Source organism: Scleropages formosus, chromosome 24 (genome assembly GCF_900964775.1).
Source record: "Scleropages formosus chromosome 24, fSclFor1.1, whole genome shotgun sequence".
In the NCBI taxonomy this organism is placed as follows: domain Eukaryota; kingdom Metazoa; phylum Chordata; class Actinopteri; order Osteoglossiformes; family Osteoglossidae; genus Scleropages; species Scleropages formosus.
Window position 1 is genome coordinate 6,099,796 of NC_041829.1, and position 19,669 is coordinate 6,119,464.

At 40.6% G+C, this 19,669-nt stretch overlaps 1 protein-coding gene across 5 annotated transcripts in view; it reads right to left on the bottom strand.

The window, feature by feature from the left end:
- The window catches only part of LOC108936537 (SH3 and multiple ankyrin repeat domains protein 3-like), a 205,775-nt gene that overhangs the window by 154,910 nt on the left and 31,196 nt on the right, over nt 1-19,669 (bottom strand). For 4 of the 5 annotated variants that reach the window (XR_003797304.1, XM_029248682.1, XM_029248683.1 and 1 more), the window contains one exon: nt 17,983-18,292. Coding sequence is in view for 4 of the 5 variants with exons in the window: in XM_029248682.1 (XP_029104515.1) it covers nt 17,983-18,228 (246 nt within the window). In the remaining variant the exon portion in view is untranslated. Of the gene's footprint in view, nt 1-17,982; nt 18,293-19,055; nt 19,124-19,669 lie in introns of those variants that run through there. The other variant, XM_018755953.2, reaches the window with a different exon arrangement.

The following is a 19,669-nucleotide window of genomic DNA, read 5'->3' on the forward strand; positions in this document are numbered from 1 at the left end:
GCCCATCTAGCAGCAGGGCATCATCAGAGTGCGAGTCACGTGCTTTTTCGCATTACTGGCTAATCTGCCGGCACACCCCTCTCAGCCGCGGCACATTCATTTCATGCCAGGTTTCATTTGCCTTATTGCTAGTAACGATGTGCCCTCCATCTTCATGCACACAGCCCCCCTCTTCCTTTCCAAAGTTGTCGCGCACAGGGAACATAATCATTTATCATTCCGGCTGGGGAGCTTTTGCAAGGAAAGCTGTGGACACCTCTGCTGATTTTTAGACTAACTAAAATAATAAGCAAATAAAACAAATCTTGTACAATCTTCTTTGGCATCAATAAAGTTTTATCTATCCATCCATCCCACCATCCTTCCATCCATTAAAACCACAGAGGCTACCCAACACAAAACTTTAATGACAGCAAAGTAGTAGTTAAGAACATTAGGTGGTTGGATGTTGGATGGGGCTGAAGGATGTTGGTTTAAGTCCCTGAGGCTGGTTCCTTCACATGAAACCATGCTGTAGTAAATATTTAGTAGTACTTTAACAGAGCAAAGAGAAAAGCAAGACATTTTGGAGAAAAGCATCACCTTTGAACCAAAATCTGTTTATTAAAACTTTAGAGGTCCAACATCACGTTTTGTGCGAATAATGGTCTGCATGCATCAAATGCAATTTTTTCTCCTTATATATATTTATTGTTTCCTCACGGCCACAGTGCTTTTTTACAATACCTATTTACTTGTTTCAAACGTGCACATTTATGCAAACTAAGATCTGATACTAAAAGTTATACACAACGACATAGGTACAGGTACATTTTGTTCAAGAATTCACGTTTCATATTCACAGAAATGGCTGTGTCTGCTTAGATGCTGCCAGAATGTTATGACAAGATGTTTAACCTTTAACTAAAAATGTCGCCTGGTGTGGATATCTTTACATTGATTTACCCATTTATAAAGCAGTGTATTCATACTTTGTTTCCAATTACATATCTTGATCATTTATACTACTACAAGAATGAGATTCAAACCTGCAACCTTCTGCAACAAGGTAATGGCAATAACCACAACACCCCCTGCTCTCTACTTTACTCCTTTAAAAATTACTGCAAAAGGGTTCTCCTAGTCCTACAGTTGTATTTCTGCACCAACAGACACAGCAGTTATTGAATTGAGCAATGAGTGCTGTGGATGGTGTGCATAATTCATCGAAGTGAATCGTTTCAGCTTTCTCGTGCATAATGAATTATACAATGCAACGCTGCTTGCGGTTCCTGACAGTTCCTTTAGTAAATACGAGCCGCATTGCAATAAAAAGGCCGCATCTGTCATTTGACATATGCAAAAACCTCACTCCACATACAGATCTTGACATTTTACTTCATCTAAACTACCAAGTGCTTTTACTTAAACTTTTTTCCCCATTACATATAGTTCTGATTGAATGTTGATCTGTTAATCATTTATTTTCCATATACTAGCAAATCCCATAAAGGAACAATGGAAGAAAGACAACAGAACTATCTTTGGCTCAATATTTTACTAATTTCTGGACAAACTCCAAAGTAACAGATTCTGCAGGAGAGGGATGTGTGAACAGGTGCACACACTTTAATTCAATTATCCTCAAGGAATAGTTCCAACATTCTGTTACGCACAAAAATGTGCCCGAGAAAAGGGCATTTAACACCACATTTAGCGCATAGTGCTGGAGAACGAACACTGGAAATTGGCGTGAAATTTTTATTTGCCATGCTCTGAATGCGTTCACTGGCATTCGTTCGTATTCACGCACTGACCCATTTGTACAATCACATTTAGGCTGTACGGTGAGCATTTTATTGGCTCATAAATTAGACACCATATTTCCAGTTCCACAAGGAGTCTTACTGGACCCTTGCTAGACCCTAGGAATAATGTTCATCTCAGCTAGTCAGGTATAAAACTAAGACACTGTACATAGTGCAAGTAAACACAAGAAAAAAAAATCATAATGCTCTATTTTGAAACACTAAAAGGACCTTTCCTAGAGGATTCAGGTTCAAACCCCCTTGTGCTGCAGTACCCTGGATCTTCATACTTGACCTGAACTACTCCAGCAAAAATAACTACACTACATAAATGGGCAAATCACTGTAAGCAGCTCAGTGTAAAAGCTTCTCATTGTACAGCCTTAGGCAAGCTGTGCCAAGTAAATAAATAAATATAATCAATGAGCAAAGAAAGAAAAACAGACTTCAGATAATATTGTGGTTTATATCTGATAATTGCAAATGCTTTGCATAACACATGGATTTTTAATTACAAAGGAGGAGTTCCCATTAACCTTAAGTAGTGAGTATAGAAGTTGTGCAGGGAGTTATGATTATTACATTACTGCTTATCCAAAGCAACTTAAATTGTCTGAACTCACGTCAAAAGGTTTCTAGGCTAAATGGAACAATTCAAAGAAGGTACTTTGCTTTCAGCGTCCTACAGTAGGAGGGAGGTAGAACAGCTAACCCTCAGGTCATAAAGGCATGTTCTTAACCATTACACTACCCAGCTGCCCCAGTTTCATTCATATATTTCTCCCCTGTCCTTCATTATAAATTCTTCAACTTCAGCCCTGACATCTCAGCAGCCCTTCAGAGGAGAGCCAAACCAAGTGCTTGCAATGGCCTGTGAAGTGTGGTCACCGGTTGATAATGTACAGTATTTGTTCATATTCTTTTTTTTTGCCCTCCAAAAAAGTATCCATCCCTAATTGTGCTCATAGGGTCCAGTCCGTACTACTCGCATGCAGGTGTGATTTTCCCAGAGGGCCGAAAGCCAGAGATGTAAACATGCAATACAAAACGTCACCCGAGTCACTCTAAAAGGACTGTACTCCATCAATGGACTGAACAGTAAATCTCTTCAAGTCCCAGAAGTCAATTCTGAGCATTTACCGAGTTCAAATTCCCTGAGGCCACATTCTAAAGCTATTCTACTGAAGGTCTCATCTGCTCCACAAGGATAAACTCCCCAAAGCAAATGTGAAAGAAAGAGGTAAAGCCAACAGTGCCCACCTTTGGCCACACACCCATATGGTGCACAGGAAGAAAGCAGTAAAATAGCAGCAAGGCACTAAATTCAAAACCTTTACCATCTCCATCGAACAAAGCTGTGGTATGAGAAACAATAAATCAGACTTTAAGAAAAAGAAATTACTTTAAATATGTTCTCTAGAAGCATTTTTGCCATAGCAGCACTATTTAAATTTATTCAATTTGTTGGCACTTTTCTCCAAAATTATATATCAATGATTCACCCATTTGCACTGCCAGGTAACTTTAACTGGGTAAGCATGGCAGGAGATGGGAATTAAATCTGGGACCTTCAGGTCAAAAGGTTACAAAAACAGTTGTGTGGTATCCAACTGTACTGTAAAGTACCTTGTGCCTCTGAGTTTGAAATAAATCTATAAATGATTTCCTCTTTATCAGTCAGAACAAGACCCTACCCCCTGGATAAGACACTTTGGCAGCTTGTGTCCGGTTTTACCGTGCCAAGTGTTTTAGAAAGTAATTACACCTAACGGATAATTTTAACAATGCAACACAAAAGACTATTAATGCCAAAAGGAAAATAGCACAAATTAAAATAAAGGTGAAATAGCATGAATTAAAACACAGTTGGGACATCAGGTGCTCAAAAGAAGATGTATCAACAGTCATACTATTTAATAAAATCAAGAAAACCAACAACGCACTGGGCACAGTGTCGAAAGCACCCACTGATATTGTGGAGGCAAACACTTTTGGCCGGAGAAAGAACTCAAAATTAAGTTGAGTTTTGGATTGATTTCAAGCAAATTTTGAAAGAAACAGAGATGAGCTTTGTGCTACATCACTCAACAACTCATCCGGGTGATCACGTTCAAAGTTTGCAGGTAGCACGTTCGAGGCAGACAGGGGCAAGAGGATTCTTCACTAGGGAAGGGCCAGCAGTGTGTCTGTTGGATTTTGTTGTGAGCTAGAAGTGAATCTGTGATGTGCTCCCTTTCTAAGATGTAGGTTTAGTCTTTGCTGAACATTATAGCCAGTCAAGTAAAGGAAGGCACCTTAATTCCTAAAGTGGTTTCCCCACACAGTTAAAGGCAAGAACTCTAGATCTCCTCTAGTGGGTACATCCCTTTGACATCTGGTAGAGTGATAATTCACCACATTACAGTGCAGACATGAATGTTTGCATCTTTCATTGCCTGAAAGCCTATAGAGCCCTTTCTGGAGCTCAGACTTATCATGGATTCCTATCATTATTTATGAGGCAGTCCTCTGCTTCTTGATGTGTAGCTATAAAAGTTTAAGAGCATTGTCAAATATTTTCCCAACATAAGACTGCCTATAATAAGTAGATTAAATTCTCTTGGCAAATAGTTAATATGGCAGGTAACCTTTTTGAATCTTCTTAGACAGTGCTGCTATTACCACCCCTGCTGCATATTGTAACCTTCTGCCTTATGTACCTGTATGAAATTGCATTTCCAAACAATTCAGATACAAATTTAATGACTTTTTCTTTTTTAAAATTTTCTTTATTGGCAGTAAAGAGCACCCAAACAGCAGGAATGCAGGACTGGATTAATTTAGCTGACCCCCTCAGTGTTTACAACTTGTGTCTTGTACTGTGAAGCCCATGTTTATGACATAATTGAATATGAATTTGTGTAGCCAACATTCTTCTTTCAATCAATTAAAACTTAACATAGCTCAGATGTCATAAAAGTTCATTTTATTTGTTATAGATGTGTCCGAAAACGTCATACTATTGGTGTTACATGCGATTTTAAGTTGAGGACCCAGTATATAATGATTTTTTTTTCCTATATGGTTTTGCTATCCAGTTGTGTTCTGTTCCAAGTAAATTTTTGATATTGAATTAAACACTTCACATAAAAGCAGCATTTACAGCATACTGTGAATGGCTTCTTTACTGAACTGATTCCATATTCCACATCCCTGGTAACTGCTCTAGAGCCAGTTATTGGAAACAAGTTCCTCTTCAGACATTTTAAATTCTACAAATAAAATCTGCTGCAGAAAAATGAAAAGCAAATTTTAAAGCAATCCATTTAAGGTGACCCGTGTGACACACAAAACATGGACCAGCAGCTCTGTCCTAACCAGCAGCGGTCGGTTGCAGAATTGCTGTGCTTCATGACTCTTCCTCTCATTCAACAATGATTTGTATTTCCATTTGCACTCATTTCCCTGCCTATTCACAAAATCCCTGCTCAGGTGTCTAGGACAATATAGTTTCCCACGTGCTTCTGTTAAAGCTGTTATATACTATAAATCTTTGCACAAACCAGAATTTTCAGTGTTGCATTGAGAACAACACTGAAATCCTCCAGGGGAATTTAGAAAAAATAACTAAAGCGGATTAGTCCAGCGGAACGTAACCGTGAGCATCGCTTCAGTCGGCGGAAAGAAGCGGAGGGCACAGCAAGGCAGGTTCCAGATGCTTCACAACAACCAAAAAATTTGCTCCATTATAGCATGCAGCATGAGTAATTAAGGACACTATCGCTCTGAACGGACCTTCCTAATGATCTTAGCGTGGGGTGATGGGAGCTGCAAGAACGCTACAGCATCGCTCCATTACAGTTCTAAAGCTAGACACAGGTGGCAGAGAGCGAGCACTTTAGGAGGCACAGCTGGTGGTTTGCTGATTGTAGAGAGTTGAGTGGAGTGTACCTAACACAAAGCCACTCTGGATAAAAGTGTTAGCTAAATGATAGTTAATCAAAAAAAATTCTGAGATGTGTCGGGTTACATTAATAAATGTAAATCTTGCACTTTAACTGGCTGCAGCCAATCAGCTGCTCAACAGGCAATCAGAGCTTTGCATGTGTTAACATTTTCACGCAGCACATATGGCAATACTTTGACTTGACACAATTGGATTCCCACCTTAGGACAAGATACTAATCTGGCAGTTCTCGGACGATGCGCAAATTGCGAGACAGCCTAACACCACATCGATACAGCCTTTTCAGCACAGAACACATCTTAGAACATCGGTGAAAAAGTTGTTACGGCAGCTGATTCAGGATCCGAGACTATACCCATTATTCCGCATACGAGTCCTTTGGGTTGCAGACCTTTTTCTTTTCAAAGTACTTTTCTTAACTCCGCATGTTTCTGGTAGTTCTCCAAAAACTTCTCAAAGACACGCAGCAGCAAAATTTGACATGGTGTTCAACACAACCAGTGATTTTTTTTCCAGAATTTAAATTAAAAAAAAATATAAATAAATACTGGGAAGCAAATTCATTCCTAAATACTGGTTTCTCAGATTTTTTTTTTCTCCCCACTCTTCCATATGGTTGTTTCATCATTGGAAAACAGGGGTTAAACTACTGGGTGTGACAACTGAAGGGCTAAAGAGAATGCTCCTACCACTAGTGCACAGTCACAAGGCCTTGACCTTGAGACCTCCAACATCACACAATAGCCACACACAGGACACATCCAATATGATCAGTCTCAAAACCTGTCAGTCAGCTCTCACATTATTGGCAAATCATTTTTAGCCAAGTTGTAATAATTGGAAGAAAGAACCCCACAGGTGTGTATCCATCATTCAGGCATCTATACCTCAACACAGGTGAGTCCAATGGTTTGTCATTGACCAACATAGTACAACCGCAAGTGACACGTAGTAGTGGCGTCTATGAAGACATACTTGGTCAAAGCTTCGCAAAAAGAAACTTAAATGAGGTGGTGCACGAACCCTCTCGTAGCTTTATTAACTCAAGTTAACGGGCCTAAATAAAGAGACAAATATTGAGAAGCATAAGCTGAAAGAGCCTGATGAGGTCTATTGTAATTAATGGACAACGTGGCGCGCAGGATGCTTTAAAGGGGCGATTCCTCATGGTGATAATTCCACAGTAATGGGCCACGCTATTATGGAGGTATTAAATCATATGAAATAGTGCCATTTTATCAATGCCCCAGACGTTCGCCATCTGAAAGGGAACAGTAGCAAGAGCAGCAGGGCACTGTCTCAACCATTTGTTTCTGTAATGGGCTTCGCTTTGTATGAAGCATTTTTCAGAGGGGAACGTCACATTACCATCACAATGTGCGATTATGTAATGTCACAACGCAGTGCCTTTCAAACAAAAAGGCTGGCGTAAATCTAGCAATGTGGCCCTTGAGGATACAGCTGTGAACGTACACAACACACCCAGCTGGGAGATTTTCAGACCAGTTGTTGCCCCGTCTAAATTCCATGACTGAAAATCTGTGTGTTCTATGTTTTTGCAAGGGCAGTGCATCGTTATACCACGAATCTATTTGATGTAATTCCACAGTGAGATTAATCTCAAAGAAAGGGGGAGGGAATCTACACAACATTTCCCGTGAATATACTTTATTCTCGACTTCGTGGTTTGGGGGGAGAATGGCAGGGCATCATATTGGATGATGAGGATGAAAAAATAGATTTTAAAATACCCCAACTATCTCATTCGCTTGAAAAATCACACTTTAAAATGAGGCAGCAGCCAGCCTAGTGCCATCTCCCGAAATGAAAAGTCCTAAATGGGAGCAGCCCGGTATACCTGGTTAAACAGGCTGTGCGGCGATGGGGCTCATTTCATTTCTTGGTCTATAGATCTCAATCCGGGGAGGGTTAATGGAGCTTTATCATGGAGGGAACCTGGTAGCTCTTTCATCTGCAGCACAATGAGGACCTGCATCCCTAAATACTGGCCAGCCTTGAGGGGAGGGGGCAAGCTCCACATGCGGGCCTCACTACAGCTTCCCCAGTGCACTTCTCAAGGACACGAACAAAGCGAAGAGAAAACTGAGCCATGATTCCAGTTTACCTGCATTGAACAGCCACGTCTCTCTACTGGGAACTACTCATTTCTGCCTACTATTGTATGTCTAATTACTTTCTCTGATTTATTACCAACAGGAGATAGCTGGTAGCATAGTGGTTAGAGCTACTGCCTTTGGACGAGAAATTCGCAGATCGATGCCCATCTCCGGCTCTAGTATAAGCAAGGCACCTACCCTAGATTGCTCCAGGTAACTGCTGACTAGTATGCCAATATGTACAGTGAATCCTAGACTTATGAACACACTTGAAATCGAAAGCCTGTTGATAATGATTAGCTTGTAAACCCAACCACTACAGATCAATCAATAAAAGCTTAATACCAATGTCGCATGATTTATTCACAGATTTGGCTAGGTCTATAAAAATAAGCAGTTAGGTTCTGTAAAATTATATTAAGCTGTAAGACATTTAATCCTTTTTAATCAGCTGCTTCTCCTTTGCTGGGCTACTGTGCTACAGTGCATATCCAGGAAACACTGGGTGTGAGGTATCAGATTCCAACCCATTGCAGGACTTTTATGATCTTTTATGAAATGGAAACATTTTGTTGCATTTTCAGTTTGCTTTATCATCTATACAATCAATAAAAGTCCTAAAAGGTAATAAAATAGATGCGTCTGAATTTGTGCACATTTTCATGAGATCCTTATTTTAACAGCTTTATTAAATTTGAAGCGCATAAAATTGATCAGATTTAATATGTCTAAAGATAAAATGCATTCTCTAAAAAAAAAATCAGAGTTAATGTTGATTGAGTCATTAAACGTGCAGTGTTTGTCAACTTGTTACTGGTCACCATCCCACACAAATACCAAACATGAGCTATAAGCACTGTAGAAACAAGGTGAATTAATCTGGCCCCATATTCGTACTCTGTTTGGATGCATTTTACTGCCTACTAAGGGCTCGATGCAGAAATGCAGGTGACATCTGCTTTGCGGTTTTTTTTTTTTTTTTTGAAAATGGACAAGTGAGGAAAACATAATTAAAAAAAGAGAAAATGTACAAAAATACATAAATGTTCTTAAGACGGGGATCAACGGTATCTCCTACACATTGTTCTTAAATAAAAGACACTGCTGAAGAATCACATCTTTCTACCTCTGTGCAATCCTGCTATAAACCAGGACCACAACACATGATCATGACAACCAATAGCAGAACATATTTGAATTTACTGCTTGCTTGATCTCTAACATTGTGTGCATCACTGGCTGTGTTTATTTTGTGTCTGCATGTGTCCCACTCCTGACCTTCCCACTCACCCATAATGCAGAACAACTCCACAGTAAACATGGACCACACCTTTACTACAGTGATTGGCAGGCAGCTTTGTACATCGTTTCCAGAGGTCATGCAGGTAATAAATATATGCAGGAAACTGGCTGAAAAGAGAAAACCTAAAACAATTGTTTAAGGAAGTACTGATACCCTTAATATTTTACTGAGTACCTTTGGTAAAGAACATTTTATTAATGTTTCTTAAATTGAGAATGCTCTACATCAACAGCAGCACAGAAATTTGAACATACAGGTAACAGGATTGAATACCTATTTGTAATGTAACGCTCCTGTTTCAAGAGCAGGGAAAAACTTAAAATACTTCCTCTATCTTCCATTGTAGGTCTTCAACTTACAATGGCGTTCTGTTCCAACAGCCGCATCACATTTACATTTATTCATTTAGCAGATGCACTTCTCCAAAGTGAGAGAATCTACATCTCAGAGAATACAAAAACTGTATTACATCAACAGAAAAAAAGATTGATTCAAACACATGATTCTAGAGTACAGTCAATTTGTCACATTCCTTCATATAAACCAGAATTTGTAGCATTAGATGATTAGCTGCATAGACTTTTCCATTATTAAATAAATTGCTATTAAAGATGTTTATTATGCACAGCTCAACTTTGTTGTAAACCTGTACTAACATTGCTGTCCTCTAAAGCATAAGGATATCTAAATGTTAAAGCTACATTGTATAATAGGGATTTATTTTTCCCTTCTAATTTTACACATTAATGATATACTGTAAATGGAATCACAAATGAAAGGTAAGCTGTTTTAGTAAATAAAACATTTGCTGATATACACTGAGCTAATTAGAAGTATGGTGCCTTGCAGCAGCATGGCCAGCTGATGTTACTGGAGAGCAGATGGAGTGGCCATCGTTAGACAGACATTACCACCAAACATGCCAATTACAGGCACCAGAATTAAGATTGTCATTTATCAGAACTCGGAGACCACCTGTAGATTTTTAGTCATTCAGGAATACCAAAATACAGGTAGTCCCCGGGTTACGAACGTCCAACTTACATACGACCTGTAGTTACGAACCACCCCCTTGCTGACCTGAAGTTAATTTTTTTTGTCACCCTTAAGTATCACATGAAGACTTCATAACTGAGCTCATTAAAAATTCAAGTTACTGTACATACAATGTTCGTAATAAACGGGCGATACTTTTCTCAAAAAATCACGCGTCTTCAGCGGTTTGTTGGCACGTGAGCAGGGTGCGTGAGCGCAAAGTAGGGCAAAGGCTATAACGAAAAATTATTATTACCGTATTGTTCAAATCTTTTAGTGTATCCGGAAGCGTTTCTTTGTTTTTTTTTATGCATAGAAAGGTATACAATATACTCGATACTAAGACAAACATTTGACTAACTGACGTTAGATACCCACCATACCTATTTGTTCCGACTTGCGCCAAAAACCGACTGAGGACTCGGAACTCGTTTGTAATCCAGGGACTGCCTGTGCCAGTACGCGAGGCCAGTTGGCTAGACAGCGCAAGTGTATTCTTGAAGGATGCTGTACTCAACCCCTGAAGGGGTTTAAAACACACACACCATTGACATCAGCCAGCTGGCCAAAGTTACAGCACCCTCATTTAAATGAGTCTCATTTACAACTGGCATTGGGCAGAATTGTTTTTTTCCTCTTTCTGTGAAAAACTGGCTTTACACAAAATCCATTTTTAATTACAAAAGTTAACTTCCTGCTTTTGTGGTTTCCTGCTTCTCGCAACAGAAAAGAAATACTATTGGTGAGATGTTTTAATCAGCCTCCGCAAGACCCTGAGCTGAACCAGAGCACTTTGAGCACATAACACATACCTGAGGCTGAAATTTTCCTTAACTTCAAGGAAGAGAACAGAAGATATTAACCTTGGTTTTCATGGCGTGGAGGTGTAATTACTCAGTCAGTGAAATGTTATCTTCTCCCTTGGAGACTCCTCTTCAGATATTAACTTACTGAAAGTCAACCTTTTTTTGGAAATTGTGTGCAAACCTTAATTATTTCATTTCTAAGCCAAAATGACTGACATTTTTGTAAATGGTATAAATTTAAATTTGTACCGTTGGAAAATTTCAGGCGGCATGCCTTTCTCAGAGGTATAGGACCAGGAATTTAAATATGTACATGTCGGTGTCCCTAATTAGAAAGTTCAGTCCAGTGTCCTGCACAGCCCACTTCTCAGAGTGGTGCTGAGAGCTGAATAGTTGAGCACAAGCAATTGATTTTTTTTTTTTGTAAATATAATAGTTATAAGGACTAAGCAAAGTAACTGGCAACTGAGGAGAAGAAAACAAAAACTTCCCACTCAAACAGTAAAAAAAAATAAATGTTTTGGGGTCCAACTGCCAGTGGCTGCTTACCCCTCCTCGGCATTCTAGTGTATTACATTAGTCTGTGTAGGGAACGTCTACACAGTTGATGAAAGTACAGCTAATTTAGGTGATATAAAAACAATTATAGGGGCTCCAAGACACCAGTCAGGCAGAATGAGTAATTTGTGCCGACTAAAGCAAGTCAAGAGCCATCAGATACTTTCCATCCTCCGAGACCCCCTGTACACACCATAAAGCATATGTCAGTAACGTTAACACCCGCAGTGAACACCGTTGACACATGTTCTGCCGCACTAGGCACACGGCATACACAAATGAAATTACCAGTGCCATGCCTGTCCTTATCTTCTCCCAGAACTCGTCAATCTGAATCCTCGGCACTCATGAAAGGCCTCTGGAACAATGCTCTCACCTTATCGGATTCGCTTTGTCAACTTGGCGTAATTTTATAGCTCGTTCAGCATACTGGGGAAAAAAAGGGAAAAAATATACTTAATCAAAAATTAATTTAAAGGTAGCAGAAGATTAATCTGTTCAGCATAACCAAACAGCTTCCTTGAAAGAATTTTCAGTTAACTGATAAGGAGGCAAACACATTAGGCATTTCCATAATATATCATGGCTCAGCTAATGGGCTAAAATTGACATTCAGCTTTCTGGAGAACTTGCCAAGCTGCAATGGAACTTCATCCAGTGGCTCAGAGAGAGACATCAGCAGCATGATCCCACAAGTACAATGAACGTGTGTATGCAAATTGTGTGGCTGGATGTACACGCCAGTTGCTTCCTCCAAATAAAATTGTTTCCTTATTGCAGATTAATGGGAAAATGCAAGAAAAAGGGGAGGGAGAAGCAAAAAAAAAAAAAAAAAATAAATAAATCTACTGATGTTTTATCACATCTCTTCCATCATGTGCCTCCCGTTCAATTATGTCTAATTCATTTTCTAAGTGTGCCAGATAATGATAAAATAATTTCTTTCGAATACAGCCATAAAACCTTGACGCTGGCAATGGAAAGCTTAACGCCCCCTAGCTGTTACTTATAAGAAAAACATCTGTCAGTAACAAATTCATAAACCATAATATTGTGCCATTGGGACACCACTAGCAGTTTGATACCATCTCACTCAATGCCTACAGTTGACTTTTCTTAAACCTTGGGATTATGCAGCTGTGGGGGGGACTCCAAATAAAAGGCAATCGGATGTTCATTTAAAAGCAACTTAAGAAAACATTTCCCAAAAAAATCCACAAGAACAACAGTTTTGCAATTAACCGTTTTTCTATGTTGCCAGCCAAACATACTTTATTAGTTTTAGTTATACATATATACCTACATTTACATTTATTCATTTACCAGATGCTTTTCTCCAAAGCGATGTACATCTCATAGAAAATACATTGTGTACATTATATTAGCAGAAAGACTTAAATGCAGATGCATGATTCTTAAGTGCAGTTTGATTTATATGGTGGAAAAATTTTTTTCTTTAAAACTTTATCCAAATATCAACATTCCTTCCTAGTTTTTTTTTTATGCATATGTATATACACACACACACACACACACACACAGTATAGAAACATTTACATTGCAGGAGTAGTTGCATGAAAGATTATCCTTTGTTTAACCGGCATGATCACAAAGTTACAGTGCATGAGAATTTAGTACACCTTACGTGAACTTAATACTCTAGATCATGGGTGAAGTGAGTCCGGAAGGGGTGAGTTTTAAGACCCTTTTTAAATGTGGACAGAGATTCGGCAGTTCTTAGCGACGGGAGAGGTCGTTTCACCACAAAATACCTTAAACGTGTTTCCCATAGCAGTGGTTTATGCGCAGCTAAAATGCTTATGAACCCCTGCTATATCAAGTATAAAGACCTGTAACAGCATCCTGCTTTCATAGTTCTGGCCTCTCTAACACGCTGTTGCAATCCGTCTGTCCCAGGCAGGGTCACGGAAGTCCGGAGCCTATCCCAGAAGCACAGACTGAGCTGGGATCGAATGTAAGAACGAGACTCTGAGGCACCTACACTACCTTCTGTGCTACCCTTAGAGTCTACCATTTAACTGGAACAGTTTTTAGTAATGCCAGAGCACTGTGGGGGATCTATCCAAGGTCATGTAAGCATTAAAATCCATCTCAAAGTTGGTAAGACTATTGCACAATTAACTTCTCAGAATAGCGCCCTGGGTGGCATGTCTCTGCAGAACACTCATTGCCGCTGCCTTTACCAGCAACCTCTGTCTGGTTATGCTATTAGAGGGAAGGGACACTATTGTACCACCCTCTCCACTTTTTGTGGTACCACGGCATATCTGTGCTGAGATTGCAAATTACCGCAGCGCTAATTTACCACACCACTCCACTGTGACCTTCCACTCTCCCTTTCTCCATCTCTCACTTCCCCAGGTGCACAGCAGCCCAGCCTCTGTGGCCATGGAAATCGCACCCTGACAATAGTGAAAGCCACCTTCCCAATCGCATCTCTATCCTCTACTTAAACATAATGTAGTAGTTATAAATATTGGGCAAATAAATTCATATTGCATTATGTCCACTGAACTATTCTGCATTGATTTTTAACAATTTTTTTTGAAGACCTTTCCTGATGTATTATTTGTTCCCCCTGGATAGACTGGGTATACATAATATTTAATCCCCCCACAATGTCTTCTCTTTTGATCATAGTGTCCAAGACAAAAAGACAGGAGGCGAGGGGGAAGAGATCTACTTGAAATAAGGAAAGGTGTGCAGGGAGCTTATTTTGTGCTTTAAAGACTACACTTCCCATATGCAAAGCTGAAGCACTGGGGAATTAGAAGAGCAGTGCATCTCCCACAGCTGGCAGATGGAAACCTGAAAGCAGATGACAAGATGCCACCTTCATCCCACTGTCATGTAGCTCCAGGTCAGTGGCTGGATGACAAAGTCTGGGCAACAACTACAGGCTGAGCTGTACAGATTTTCTTCTCTGGCTGAGCCACCTTGGAGCCCAGAACCCGTAGAATTTCACATTAAGTTAAAAGAAGACAAATGACCATGTTGCTTTACCACATTATGTGCTTCAATATTTGATTTTATAGGAATATTTGGTGGGAAAAGATAAAGCAAAGTAAGCATCAGACGAAAGATGAGTGCTCTGTATGGCAGGCGGTCACCTCAGTGAATTCAGTCTCATCAGCTTTAATATTGTCAATCCTTCATCAAAGTAAATTACTGGAATGAGTTTATTCATGTATGTAGAAAAAGACTGGGGGGACGGACTACCTCAGCATCATTCAGACACACACGCGCACACTGGCTGAAGCCGCTTGTCCTGAGCAGGGTCGCAGCGAACCAGAGCCTAACCTGGCAACACAGGGCACAAGGCCGGGGGGGCACAACCGGGACGGGACGCCAGTCTGCCACAAGGCACTTTAAATTCAAAAGGTCCAGAGTTGAATCTCACCTCCTGCTGTAAAACCTTTGATCTGGGTACTTAACCTGACTTGAGATGCTAAAAATTACCCTGGTTGATAAACGGTTAAATCACCAATTTTCTTTAGAGAAAAGCATCTCCTAAATATGTAAATGATTTGACCTTCTTATGTTAAGTTCCAACTTTCTCCATTTTTCTACAGAACCCTTCGCGTCCTTCAGCCTCAAGCTGACGCCACAGCCAAGTCCCACAGTGACGGGGTTCCACTGTTGCATGCAGCACATCGGTCTCGGCTAAAAATAGGAGACAAAGCGATGGTGATTCACCTGCGTAGAAATGACGGATGACGTGGGGTACACTTTTGATAGCACAAAAACCCCGGTCCAGAAGAGGGGGCAAACAACCTCATAAAGATGCTGCAGAGCAGAGGCGGCAGCAATCGGCATTCAACAGGTTTCTAAAAAAAAAAACAGGCTTAATGAACAAAATGTTTTCCCTGCTTGCGGACTGTTTTGGAGAAGGCGTTGACTATGGACATGGGGGGATTAACTGACAAACACGAGACGATCAAAGTCGAGAACTCATTATGGGGGAAAAATGGGGAATGTTCTGGAAAACTGCTAAATCAAGCTCTTAGCTTACAGCTAACAGTCAAACGGAGTTATGCAAAGGTCACACGTTATTTTGACGCATTATTGGGGATCAGGCATCAACAACAGTACCCTGGTACCTCAAAGTGCCTGAGCCATGTGTTGGGGTGCAGGTACGAATATGGCTCAGGGTGGACTGGAGGTTAGCCTACTTTATTTAACAGGGAATGGAAAACGTTTAGTTATGGATTTAAGGATTCTGCATTTACAAAGATGTAAACCTTTTCATTTCAGTATAAGGGCAGATAGTTAAAGAGCAAGGAGCTTCATTCTGACTGCTCAGATCCCTTGAATTGGAAAGAGTTGAATCTGGGATTTTTTAAAAATCTATTTTAACATGAGAACACTACATAATTTAGCAAAACATTTTCCACACAGAATTGGCTCTCGGTATGATAGTTCCTCCCTTCCTTTAATTGTGTCATTGCCTATTGGCACTATCGAGTGTATCGAAAGGTGTAAAGGCAACCTTTCCAACCTCGAGCTTGTCTGAATGATGGGCGAAGAACAAAACAGTGATTCCGTGTCTCTGAACGGACCAAGTGTTGTGTTTTCTTGCTCAAACAACAGGTTTATACTTATATTTTTCTTGAATTATGTATGGATCATCTGCACAAGAGGGGCTTTTGATGTCTGCTCAGCCCTCATATAACAGACTTATGAGAAAAAGTTACTACAATACCTAAGTAGCTACTAACGTAAGTAAATCTGCAAAGGACTGACATCACTTGTAGGGTGTACCTTGACTAGCCTAACACAGGACCCGTAACCCCAAAGTCACTTTGTCTTGAACAAACAATAATGAGTTGATGAGCTTAAGAAAACATACTGTATGCCATGTCTTCATCCAGTGGGATCGCTATTCAGTGCAATGGAATTTTCGCCCATTATGTGGTCATTCTACATCAATACATGTCCTTCATACAATTTGCCCTTCAAAGAGACACAGCAGCTAGTACAACAATCCCACCTTATTGGTTCGAAGTAGACATTCAAAAGAACAAAGCAAGCATGCAATACACACTTTTTGGTGATCCCCATTCCATTTATCCCTTTATTTTCACCGTAAAAAATAATGGCAATCCAACCTTCATAATGACACTACAGTCGTACCAAGTCAGGTCTAAAGCATGAAAAAATGCAACATATGGAGTCTGGATTTCACTCAAAATTTACTTCTCACTTGAGTATAAGTTAAATACATTCAATGAAGACACGCCATGCAGAAATGCATGAACAATCCATTGAAACTGATTCCCAAGTGTTAAAAAAGGAAAAGTCTTTCCCTGTTTTAGGCACCACATCCAGCAAGCAGCTTTTGAAAACAGAACCAGTGAATTTTTCCTCCAGAAGATCAAGTGGAACAAAGGGACAGAACATACAGCACAAAGGTGACACAAACATCATGAATTGTTGTCAAGTTATAGGCCTTTGAGTCTGAAGTGGCTGTAGAGCAGGGAAGATTTTTCCTCTCAAGAGTTTTACCATGGTTTCCTTAGCTTTGCCATTACTGCTTTTAGCAGGTGTTACAAACAGCAAACTTCTTTAGAAACCCAGCTCATGAGAGCATAGTTAATTACCCCACACTTAAGAGTACAGTGTCATGCAAAACATGGAGGAAAATGTAGTTTACCATCTTAAATTAAATGGAATTAGATTTCTATATTCAATTCCTAAGGATACAGAAGGGTAATTAAATATCTTAAGAAAATCAGAGTTAACAGTTGTGACAGGTTCCCTTGCCAGTGGTACATGTTGGAAGAGTGCCACCAGTTAAAACAAGGATTCCCTTATCGCTCCTGAGTAATTATGATCTCAGCATCTGGACAGCTGAGAGATTGGTACTACGGTTAAGCAGACTTTAGAGCGTAGGTGACACACACTGAACAGCTGGGCGACGTGGTGGAAGACATTCTACACCCCAGATTGGGAGAAAGGGTGGATGTTTGAGGCTCCATGGAAACTCCTGAATTATTTTACGTAAGTCCATGATCAGATCACAGCCCCACCATAGTGGCATTGGAGGAGGTGGGACATCATACAATAAAAAGTCTAACAACTTTGCCCACTACAGCACCTGTAAACACATTGCCTCCTAACTGTAGCAGCACCTCAATCCAAGTCCACCGATGAAAGTAATCGAGTAAAACTGCGAAGTCTGACCGCTGCGTAAGGAAAGAGCCATCAATTAACTCCAAGTTTAGATCCCAACATCTTTTCTCTCATTTTTTCCTGATTTACATCTCCCCCCCAGGGACCGGATGCATTTGAGCCACGCGACTCAAAGAAAGATGGTTGAGCGCAGACAGGAGCATGAGCAAGTGGGGGCGGGGGGGTCATTGAGAGCAAGGGAAGAGAGGGAGAGAGAGAGGAACCTGTTATTACTCACAGTTTGCTGCAGATCTGGGATCCCTATGCGAATGACAACGGAATTGACCTGGGGCTCATCCATGGCACCGGAGAGGGGGGTCTCGGCGGTGGTGCTGATGGTGTCATACACAGAGTCTTCCCTGGAGCTGTCCGAGTCCCCCCGGTCGCCGTTGGCTGCGCACTGCTGCTGCGACTCCTGCTGCACCTCCTCCTGCCGCTGCCGGTCGGATGGATCATGTTTGCTGGCTGCCGGACTCAGAGGCATGCTCTGTGAGAGGGTTCTGACTGTGTGCACTTCAGAGCAGTCGCATCACATCACGGGGTGGCAGCTGATGTGGCGAGCGAGCGGGCAGGCGAGCAGGGAGAGGGCAACAGGAGGGGAAAAAAAAATTACTTTAAGAAGCAGATGATACAGAAAGTCATATTGAAAGGATGTAGAGTAAAGCAACGCAAGCAGTTATTGAGGTGTTTTGAAAGAAAATGGCGGGAAAAAAAGCTTGTAACTGATGTCATCATCATTTATGTGTATAACTAGCTTTGAAGTACTTCATATTTATGTCTCTGGTCACCGATCCAAATGTAAATAAAAGGTAGATAGACACACATGGTTTAATCAAATCAGGGTTCCAAGACAGGGAACGAAAAGAGACTAAATCTGCTCGTTTTTTTCAAAATATGTTGCGGATCATAAATCCCTCAACTGCTTCCATCTTTAAAGCCTTTTTTGGGACCGTGTTCAAAGTTCTGCCGGGACATCAAGTTCTGCGAATTATTTTCAAGATTGCGCAATCTTTTCAAACCATTTTTTCCTGCGTGAAACAGAAGCGATAAATATGATGAAGCCGACGAAAAAACGCGGCACACCACAGTCCGTGCAGAAGGAACTGTTGTAAATGAAGCATACAAAACGGAGTAAAACAGCTAGTACCCAGCTGAGCATTTACTGTCAATCCTGAGAAGCTAAGGGTTAAAGATATAGTGTTTCAGAGACATACATCCCTGAGGGGAAATAATGCATAAATACACATGAAGCCAAAGTCTGCTGGAAGCTCATTCTGGAGGAGTTGGAAAATAACAGCAGCATCATGTTACCATCATGCAGACAGGCTGAGATGCCAGAGAGACGGACTCCATCATTTGAAGCGATCAGCATATTCGGATTTTTTTCCTGCGTACTGAGGCATCATGGGAGCTTCATTATAGATGACGGCAATGGCAGGGATGGCTGCTGACCTTCGGGGTCTTAACATTTTGGGTTAAGTAGGCTTCCTTGCATTCTCTTTCAACCATGGCTATTTGCGTCAAGTTATCACCTTTGTAAACTTTTTCATCTTAACTATTTAAAACGCCTCTCCTGTAGATACGCTAAAAGGGATCAAAATATCAAGGGGAAAAAAAAAGCACGATGGGAGAAGCGCTGATGAGTTATGCTCCTTGTGAAAGTATACACACATGGGGAGCTCCATTAATTGGAAACTCCTATCGTGTACTAGTTAAAAAAAAAAAAAATAAATAAATAAATAAATTAAATAAATAAAACCCCCATATTTTAGGACAGGTCATGTGGCTTCCACACACACCTGCCGTTTGTTTGGCTCCTGCGCAAACAAACCTCGAAATACAACAGACTTTCCCAAAAAGAAATACGCGCCCGTAGCTACGTGCTGCACTCGACACTGCGCCCCCGAGACCTCGGAGAATGCGAG